This window comes from Impatiens glandulifera, chromosome 1 (assembly GCF_907164915.1).
Source record: "Impatiens glandulifera chromosome 1, dImpGla2.1, whole genome shotgun sequence".
Taxonomy (NCBI): Eukaryota; Viridiplantae; Streptophyta; class Magnoliopsida; order Ericales; family Balsaminaceae; genus Impatiens; species Impatiens glandulifera.
Window position 1 is genome coordinate 160,850,859 of NC_061862.1, and position 11,031 is coordinate 160,861,889.

General features: G+C 33.0%; 1 protein-coding gene across 1 annotated transcript; it reads left to right on the top strand.

The window, feature by feature from the left end:
* Positions 1 to 2,687: 2,687 nt before the first annotated feature.
* LOC124913817 (repetitive organellar protein-like) lies at positions 2,688 to 5,287 on the top strand. Its single transcript, XM_047454237.1, has 4 exons — positions 2,688 to 3,062; positions 3,301 to 3,369; positions 3,688 to 4,416; positions 4,661 to 5,287. The coding sequence occupies exons 1-4, from the start codon at positions 2,688 to 2,690 to the stop codon at positions 5,285 to 5,287; spliced, it is 1,800 nt and encodes a 599-aa protein (XP_047310193.1).
* Positions 5,288 to 11,031: the final 5,744 nt, after the last annotated feature.

The window sequence follows — 11,031 nt, forward strand, 5'->3', positions numbered from 1 at the left end:
ATTATTTTATATATTAAGATAAATAAAAATAAATTTAAATATATGTTTTTTTTATTATAACAATTTTATATAAATACATAAAAGAAATAGGAATAACGAGAGAATGAATAAAATGATTAGAAAGAGATTAAATAAATTAGAGAGAATGAATAAAATAATTAGAAATTAATGAAATAAATGAGAGAAATTGAATAAAAAATATTAAAAATGGTTGAGAGAGAACAAATGCTGAAGAGAGAGGTTAAAAAAATAAAATTGAGTTTAAATGCAAAATGTGTTGATTATAATTTTTTGCTTGAACTTATTAAGCAAAATTAATGTAGTAGTTTATTAGGCAAACATGAATATCTAGCTTATAAACGCCGAATCAACGAGACCTGTATCTCAGGCTAGGAACACTATTTAAGCTGATTTGAACAGGATATTCGAACCATTTTCTTATTCTACCCATGTTTCAAACAATTTTTTTCAAACTACTCAGGTTCTTTCTAAATTATTAATTAACATATTATATTAATTAATTATTCTCTCTTAACCCATCATTAACTTCTCTATCTCTAAACTATTAATTAACTAATTAGATATATTATATAAATATTAAATAAAATAAATATATTCTAATTTTCTTAAATTTATAAATATAATATATATACTCTATTTTCTTTACATTATTCTCTTTATACGGTCTAGTTTGATTTAAAAAAATGTTGGGTAGAGAGTTTATCAACCAAAATTAACCAACCCACAAAAGTAACACAGTGATAAGAGTTGACTTAAAAGATAAAAAAAATTAAATATTTAATTTTCATTATAAAATTCCAACTTGTAATAAACATGTGAAAATTAAATATTAAGTTATTTTATTATGGTATTTCAAGTAAAAAACTAATACCATATTATTTATATTTATTTGTGTATCCTTATTTTAAATTTATCAAATGTATAAAAAATAAAAATATGATATATAAGTATATATAGAATGTTATTTAAAATTAAATAAGTCAACTAAAATTTAAAATATTTTACTTGAAATTATATTATAATGAGTTATTTAATATGGTGAAAATATATTATAAGCATATATAGTCTGGTTGAATAAAATATTATTTGAAGAATTAAGGTTGAACAAATTTATTATTTGGGAGTATAAATTAATTATTAAATAATTTATATTTAATATTGATTTTGTTTGATGATAAAACTAAAATGATTTAAATTAACCTCATATTAAATAAGTTTATAACAATAATAATAAATTTGAAAATAAATAAATAATATTTAATATCTTGAAAGATAATTTAAATTATATGATTGATTAATAATATTATAAATGAATTAATGAGATTAAATCCATATAATTCAAATAAATTAAGAAAAGAGAAAATGAATGTATAATAAAGATTTACAATTTTAATAAAATTATAATGTAAAGAAAAGAGAGTATATATATTATATTTATAAATTTAAGTAAAATTATAATATATGTGTTATTTTATTTTTAATATTTATAATAATATTTAATTAGTTAATTGAGAAAAGAAATAAGTTAATTAATAATTTATAGAGGAGTTAATGAATAATTAAGAGAGTGAGAATGATTAATTAATGAATTAAGAGAGAAAATGGTTAATTAATGAGTTAATTAATAATCTAGAGAGAATGTAATAGTTTGATAAAATTTGCTTCAAATATGGGTAGAATAAGATATGGTTGAAGATATTTGGTGACGTTAGGTTTATGAATTAGAGTTTAAGATTTAGGATTTAAGGTTTAAGATTTAGGGTTTAAAATTTAAGGTTAAGTTTAGAGGGTAAGGTTGTTAAAAATTCGTTATAAAAATTTGAGGTTCATTAGTTGGGAAATTTGATCAAATATCTCAAAGATGAGGTTATTTAATCTGATGGTAATTTATTATTTTATTTGCGCTCGTGGTGCTCTAATTTTTTTTATACGATTTTGCCCTTGTCGCGAAACGCTAAGTCACTTAGCGTTTCGCTAAGTGGATCAGGGTTTGTATAAATACTCAAATATTTTCATTTCTTTAAATTTCTTTCTCTCTCGGTGAAATACTTTAAAGGGAGCATGAGTGTGAAAATGTGCGACTTCGAGAAAGCTTTTTTCAAATGCAAAGACAAGGAAGATGCATTCAAGATGGGGCTGGTATGCCTGATTTGCCAGTACCTATTCACATTTGACCCAAAAAGAGTTATATTTCCAAAAATACTCAACATGGTGGAAGACAAGGACACTTTCCTCCAATATCCATGGGGGAAGGTCACCTTCAGAGCCACCCTCAAGGGTTTAAACAAGAACATGAAACATCTCAGTACCTCATATTTTGACAAGAAGGAGAAGGCTGAAGATCCTTATGCTCCTTTTGCATATAACATCTATGGGTTCGCATTGGCACTTCAAGTGTGGACGTATGAGGTCATCGAAAACTTTATCCCTAAATTCGCCAGAAGGAATCAGATTAATGACCCTCTACGCCCAAGGTTGTTACTCTATCATTTCAACAGGAAAAAACACATCGATCGAGGTAAAGACTGCCCTAGAGACCACGAATGTGACTGAGATTGAAGAGTCCTCCATGGAGAAGAGGTTATACAGTGGTGATGTATTTGAGCAAATCGACGAGACAACTGATTATTTTTTTGAGGAATTTACTGATGGGAAGGTAATAAAAGATGATTTTGATGAAGATGAAGATGAAGAAAGTGAACATGAAGAAGTTACTCCGAATCCCCCCCAAACCTGCCACGAGGAAGAGAAAGGATGATGCTACTCTTAAAGAAGCAGCCAACTTGAAGAAGAAGCTTGCTTATGAATCGATTCCGGCCCGCATTCTTACTCCCCCCTCCGCGACCTCAAGTCCTCGGGCTGACACACCTTCTCCTCGGGCTCCAACACCTTCTGTTGGATGTGAATTTAATGAGATGAAGGAGGAGCTGAAAATAGAGATGAAAGAGGAGATGAAAAAGCTTAAAACAGAGCTCATCAAAGAGCTAAAAATCACAATCCAACAAACTCAAGAAACTCACCTTGAGTCGTTCAAGAAGATGGTTTTTAATATGTCCAGACAGTTGTTAGATAAATCTAACAAAAGGATGTCCATATTATTAACCAGATTAGATGATATGGAGGAGAATATAAAGAAGAAGAAGAGTAAGAAGAAGGATTTTAAGAAGGCTGTGAAGGTCGAAGAGGAAAAGACTACTGAGGTATGGAGATATTGAATTTTGCACTTTACATTTCATTTCGCTAAGTACATATCTGATCTGACCAGTACCTATTTTGCAGGTTATGGATTCTAAGAAGGATGTCGAAGTTGAGAAGAGTAAGGTTGAACAGGAGGAGGAAAAGAAAGAGGTATTCTGCGTACTTGTCGTTTCGCTAAGTTAGTACTTGTCGTTTCGCCAAGTACTTGTCGTTTCGCTAAGTTAGTATTTATCGTTTCGCCAAGTACTTGTCGATTCGCTAAGTTAGTACTTGTCGTTTCGCTAAGTTAGTACTTGTCGTTTCGCCAAGTACTTGTCGTTTCGCTAAGTTAGTACTTATCGTTTCGCCAAGTACTTGTCGTTTCGCTAAGTTAGTACTCTTCGATTCGCTAAGTACTTGTCGTTTCGCTAAGTTAGTACTTGTCGATTCGCTAAGTTTGTACTGACCAGAATTTTGCCTATTTTGTAGGAGATGATAGCGATGCAGGATACTATGGGGGATGATGAGAAGGTGAATGATGGGAAGAAAGACGATGTAAAGGAGGACAATGAGAAGGTGGAGGACGAACAGAAGGTGGAGAACGATGAGAAGGTGGATGATGATGAGAAGATGGATGAGGCTAAGGTGGAGAACGATGAGAAGGTGGATGATGATGAGAAGATGGATGAGGCTAAGGTGGAGGACGGTGAGAAGGTGGAGGATGAACGAAAAGAGAACGATGCGAAGGTGGAGGACGTAAAGATGGAGGATGAGGCTAAAGTGGAGGACGGTGAGAAGCTGGATGGTGTGGCTAAGGTGGATGATGTGGAGGTTGATCTGAAACTGAAGGTGAAGGATGAGAAGAGTGTGGATGTGAAGGCACAGACAAATGAGGAAGTTATAGGAGGAGATGACAATGATGACAATGATGATTTCCAGTTATACAATACTCCTCCTAAAGGAAATTATGGGAGGAGAGTGAGGAAGCCGAAAAAAGATGACTCGTACACCAACCCTTCCTTGTCAAAAATGCCCAAGACAAAGGATCCAATGAAAGTGAATCACCTTCAAAAATTTGAAGATGAACTGCTGGATAAAGTAAAGGCGTGGTTGGATGATCCAGAAACCGATAATTTGACAACGGATGTACATACTTGCCAAGCAAAGAAGGATGTGTTTGTTAGAGTTTTAACAAGGTTGACATGGCTTGAAGACACTGTAAGTCGTGCAAATCAATTCATTATTCATTAATACTCATTGTTTTGCCAAGTACTTGTCGATTCGCTAAGTACATCTCGTTTCGCCAAGTACTCTTCGTTTCGCTAAGTACATCTCGTTTCGCCAAGTACTTGTCGATTCGCTAAGTACCTCTCGTTTCGCCAAGTACTCTTCGTTTCGCTAAGTACTTAGTCAATGTTGTTTGATATATACTAAATGTATGTTGTATGCTCCCATTGTGCAGGAAATCGATGCATTCTGCCATCTTTTGCAGAAAAGGATTTCCTACTATCCCAAGACATATAAAAATTCACATGTGGCAATTGGGGATTGCTTATTGGCGGACAGAATCAGGCGAGAGCACAGGACTTTTATTAAGGATCCTGCTAACTATCCAGTTGCCGAATTCAAAGACTATTACATGGCATCACCACATAGATATATGCCAGAATGGTCAACAATTGACGATGTCTACATGCCTATGAATATTAACCAGAAACACTGGATTTTGTGTGTAGCACGTCTTCAAAAGTACCGTATTGACGTGTACGACTGTGATGCCTATCTTTATAAGAATCTGGATCCTTATTTGAAACCCTTATGCGACATGATTCCACATATATTCGCAAAGACAATCACTCCTGGTGAGAGGGTAAGGTATCCTAAATTCAACTTCGAAGGCCCCATCCAACCAATGACTTACAAACGGTTACCACACCCCAAAGTGAAAACCGCTGCAGCTATGGTTGAAGAAGTCCCACGGGCAACAGAGAGCGGGGACTGTGGGGTCTTCACGCTAATGTATATGGAACACTTGACCGCTAATCAAGCCGTCCACAATGTGACCTCAGAAAACATGGGGGTTTTTTAGGCAGAAGATGGCGGTCAGGTTATTCCATCAGATTATGGAACCTTAGTGTAAACATTATTTTGTATAAATTGGATAACTTATTTTGATGTATTGTAAACCTTGATGAATATTTTGGAAGTTGGATGATAAATTATTTTGAACTTGAATTGCAGAAAACCTTCAACGTAAAAAACAAGTGTAACCCTTGAATTGACCCTTCAACGTACAAAAAAGATAACCTCGAATTGACTCTTCGTTTCGCCAAGTTAGTACTCTTCGATTCGCTAAGTGTCTCCCGATTCGCGAAGTACCTCCCGTTTCGCTAAGTAAACCTTGATGAATATTTTGGAAGCTGGATGATGGTCCATGTACTTGCTCTTCACGCACTGCCCAATAACCCATGCTGGTGTTTGCATTTTTTTATTGGGCCTCGACAAAACTGAGCATGAGTGTTGTTGCTCAAATGTCCGGATCTCAAACATCTCAGAAAACTTACCTTTCACAGCCCGCAAGCTCCACTTGCATGTCTCATCCAAACATTTGAGTTCCCAAAGATTTTTTCTTGGACTTCTCCACTTTGAATTCAAAATGATTAGTCGTCGCATATTTATATAGAGCAAGTTGAAGTTCTTTTTTATTTTCAAACAACGAACCGACTTCCAATACGGTTTCACTAGTTAATGTCATCGCAAATGTGGGGTCTGGCGGTGATGTGTCTGTCGGGTCTGTCGATGGTGTACCCATTGAAGATCGTCTTGCACTAGATGGTGTACCCATTGATGATCTTCTTGCACTTGTTGGTGTACCATTTGATGCCTTTCTTGCACTAGTTGGTGTACCCAATGATGATCTTCTTGCACTTGGTTGTATAAGTATTGATGCTTTTTCACCACTATTAACATGCAAGTCCTGAGTAAGTGGGATGTGAGGCAAAGAGGGTTTCTCCGGCTTCTTTTGACTTTCAACAAAGAATTCCAAGGGTATAACAGGTGGAACAAATTTCTAAGTAAGTTGTGGTGGTAGTATACTTTCTTGAGTTGGGTATGTAAGTAGTGGTATCTTTTCTTTAGTAAATGCTGACTTCTCCACTACAGATACACACAATGGTGACATTGTTCGACCCAAAATCAAGCGTGATAGATATGTGTTCAAATCCCCATCATTATCAATAAAAACAGGTTTTGGATTTCTGATATTCGGAATATCATACTTCACTTGGAGCACTAAATCGTATGTTGATATCTGGAGATTAAGTCTATCGTAGAGTATATCAAGTAATTCAGCATAACGAGTACTTTGGGGTAGATCAAATGTTTTGATTGAAGATGCATCAAAATACAGTATTCCATCAGCATCAATTTTTCACTCTCCATTATAGAAAACGAAAACTTCAGCTGTAATAAAAAACATGATTTGATTTAGAGACGGATAATTAATACTTCGCAAATCGCTAGGAACTTAGCGAAACGGGAAGGCCTTCGCGAATCGTTAGGCACTTGGCGAAACGGGAAGACCTTCGCGAATCGTAAGGCACTTAGCGAAACGGGAAAGCCTTCGCGAATCGCTAGGCACTTAACGAAACGGGAAGTAAACCTTAATCAATCTCAGAAACCGAACATCAATAAAACATGCTTAAAATAGACGTACCTATTGGAACAGTGCTCGTGCACGTCGTCGAGCTCATAGTGGATTTCGAACGAATCGTCGCCGCCGAGATCTCCGACGAGTTCGCCGCCGTCGCCGCCGGAGTTTAGAGAGAAGGAGGAGAAGAGCGGGAAGAGAGAGAAGGAGAAGAAAAGAAATGAAAAAAAGTACGGAGGTTATATTAAATAGTAAGGGTAATCTGGACATTTCACATATCGTCACTTCGCGAAACGCTAAGTCAATTAGCGTTTCGCGACAAGGGCAAAATCGTCCAAAAAAAAAATAAAATCACCACGAGCGCAATAAAATTATCAACTTACCATCAGATCAAATTTCTCCATTAGTTTTTTAATTAAAATAGGGTGGCTAAAGGATGGAAGAAGGGTAAAATAGTGTGCCATTCATAAAACTGAAAAAAAAAAAAAAAAAAAAAAAGAACAGGCAGAGATTCGTTGCTAGACGGTAAAAAAGAAGTAAGAAAAGCTGCAGTCCCTGTTGCTAGACGACGAAGAGCTGCAGAGATTCGTTCACGCGATTCATTGAAGACGAGCCTCGTGCTTCGCGAGGAGGAATCCGAAGATAACATTTAAGGAGCGCCGAGGAGGAGAAAGCAATCGACGAAAACGAACAGCGAAGAAGTCCACCGATCAATCCGATTTCTCCATTTCATTTCGTCTCTTTGCCGTTCAGCCAGGTAACTTTCTTGACCGATGTAAACTTTCATTCCTTGATTGATTGAGGTATCGGTTTTGTACACCGATCGATGCCACTCGTTTCATATTTTGGATTTTTAATTTGAAATATATCAGTAATGAGTTGGTATGTATGTGCAGGTGCAAGAGTTGGTTCTAGTACATCTGCTGATTTTTGCACATCTTCTGGTTTGGTTCAGGTGCATTTTCTTCATACTGATTGATTAAATGTGTCTGTTGTCTTTTAATAGAGATTGCTCCCCCATGATAAGTTGGAGTTAATTTAACTAATAATTTATGTATGTCAAGGACATCCCTTAAAAGTAGAGAGAGCTCATATCAATCGCTAAGAAGCAGGGAGAATCCTTCGAAAAACCGTCTGCATTGTTCAATCCTTCGCTATTCAGGTAATGTTCCTCTCCAATGTGATACTAATTTGTTTGATAGTTAAAATCCGATTACAGTTTTCGTCTGTCATTTTGTGTTTTTTTTTTTTCTTTTGGTTACATTCTTGCTGTGATATTGCCATATTGGTTCAATCTTGGCTGGTAGATCATTGGTTAGTATTAGTTAGGATTAGGATAGGATTCGAATGGTTCTCTGTCCAAAATCACGGTTTCGTGTTCCGATTGAAGTTGTGAGAATCCGTTTTGTTGAAAGAAAGAACAGGCAGACTGTTTTCTTTCGGCTGTTCTTCGATTGGAATCTCGTCTTTGAACAGACGATTCCGACTCAAAGACGAGCTCCCGGTGGCTGCGATCTGGAAGAAGAAGAAGATCGAGACGATGTCGTCAGAAATCGCCTTCGCTAGAGGAAGAAGGAGGGCCTGCGGTTTCTATTTTAATTTTGTTATATTCAATTTCCTCCAACTTCTCCAGAAGTTGCAAAGAGGCCCTGAGGCCTTTTTAGTTTTAAAATAGGTATTTTTTATTTTAATTTCGAATTATTTTTTAATTTGAAATTAAAATAGGCCTAAAACTCTTTTTTCTCTTTTAATTGAGCCCATGGTCTTTCTTTCCTTTTTTTTTATTTTAATTTAAAACTTAAAAATAAAAAATAAAATAAACTTTAGGATCCTGTTTGTTTCCTTAAATTTATAAAACAATTTAAAATGATGACTCAAACATCCAAATCAATTCCAAATTTCACAAATTTTCCCCAAAAATTTCTTCGAAAATAAATTTTTCTGAAACTTGGCCCTTTTGGTATAACTCGAAACTTTTAGAGGCTATAATTTAAGTTTCATGAGTCTAAAAATCATGAAATTAAAAATGTTAGATTCTTAAAAATATTTTTAATGGCCATAAGAATTTTTAGAAGTTTTGGGATCCGTTTAAAAAATTATCTATCTTTGCATTATATATTGTGAGCTCCTAAAAATATTTTTGAATATCATGTGAAGTTTTCGGGAAATTTGAGAATTGTTAATTATAAATGACTCTTTTAAAGAGGGTTGTGTTCGGAGTTTTCTTTAATTCCATGAATTTAGAAAAAAGGGGGAAACATTCATGATTTTGGGTTTGTTCATTCTCTTATCTTCTTTTTTCAAAAGAATAAATTTTTAATCTTTGATTTGAATTCTCATCATTTACGCTCATTTGTTCTATCTCGTGAATCATGATTCTTTCTTTCCTTGGGAATTTTGCTCTATATTTTTCAATGTTTTATCCTCGTCAAGTACCTCATGAATATGATTAGCCCTTTACATAACTAATTAATATTTTCACACAAACAAAAGAGTTCAGAATTTAGAACAAAAATGTAACAATCCTTCATACATCAACTGACCAATTACTTAGGAATAAAGACTGTATGTAAAGACAGACGTATAGGACATAGTGTCGTAGGCCCTTTCATAATACGTAATTAAACACCGAACTCTTAAAACGAATCTCTAATTTTATTTTCTTTAGTTTCTATGGGAAGAAAATTAAAGTGGCGACTATCAAGTAAATTAAATTCATACATCCACAAATGTATCGATTTAAAACATGTACAGGCCAATTCAAAAGGTCTATGTTAAAAAACTCTATTTTCGGTTTCTCATCCATTTCCACATTTTTAACTTGCATTTGTTTTAAATAAGTAAAATTCATGTAATACGTTATAAATCAAAATGACGAGTTTTTATTTTTAAACATTCTACGAAAAACAAGTATTTTAATTGAAAATAAGAGTTTTTTTGGATTAAAAAAATAATCTTATTATATTTGTAATTTCACTTAGTTTTCTTAATATATTTTGAAATATTTTGTGTGATTTTATTTCAAATTGCATTATTTTTTATTTATTTCAATTAGTTTATTCTAAATTAAGATTATTTTGTAATATAAAAGTTATCTTAATTAAATTTATAATTATATTATCGTATTTAAAATTACGATGAATTGTGTTAATCTATTTTAAAATATTTCATATGATTCTATTTAAAATTGTATTATTTTTTATTTATTTTATTAATTTAATCTAAACAAAGATTAGATATTTAATATAAAAGTTATCTTATCTGGATCAAAATTATAACAAATCTTATTCAAATATTTTTTACCATAAATTATATTTTATTTAGGTTGCATTTGTTTTATATAAGTAAAATTCATTTAACACGTTATAAATCATTTTGTGACTAGTTTTTTTATTTTTAATATTTTAAGTAAAACAAGTATTTTTATTTAAAATAAGAGTTTTTTTTGGATAATGTTTAAGTCCTATTACATCAACTAAGCAATTAAAGATAATTACACTTATAATTATGTAAACAAAAACAAAAAAATAATATAAAACTCTTGTGATTAAACATGAATCGTAACAAATTGAATAATATTCAATCGGGTAAGTTATTAGGTAAGATAAAACGACACGAAAAAAATATAATACGACGAAGATCGTGGTTATATAAAATCAAACTTTTATTGATTGCATTTTTAAACTGAATAGTCGTGAGCCAAACTTAATGTAGAGAGTAGATCAATTCAACGTGTAACGTTTCATTATTTATTTAGTTGACTATTCCTATGATTTATAATTTATTTTTTTATAAAATTTGTTTAGGTTTGGGGATGAACCACAGTGATCCATGATGTTAGACGAGATTGTCGTCAAAACATTGTTTTTTGAAGATGAGATGAGTAATATTGAAGATCTGGTCTCGGATATGTCAAATAAATATGGATAAGAAGGTTTGAGATTGTTTTTGTTTCTATCAAATAATAAAAATTGCAATATTCTAGATATATCGAATTTTATAGCTCTTTTCAATACATATTATTGTAGAAGACTCAATGCGTTCTACCAAAGTTAAACCATGATATATGCCCTTCTGATCGAACAAATATGTACATATTTATAAGTTGTTCTTAATATGAAACCAAAGATATTAAGAAGATTCAATTTTATAATTATAGTATTTAACGAGCAGCCTAGCGCCAT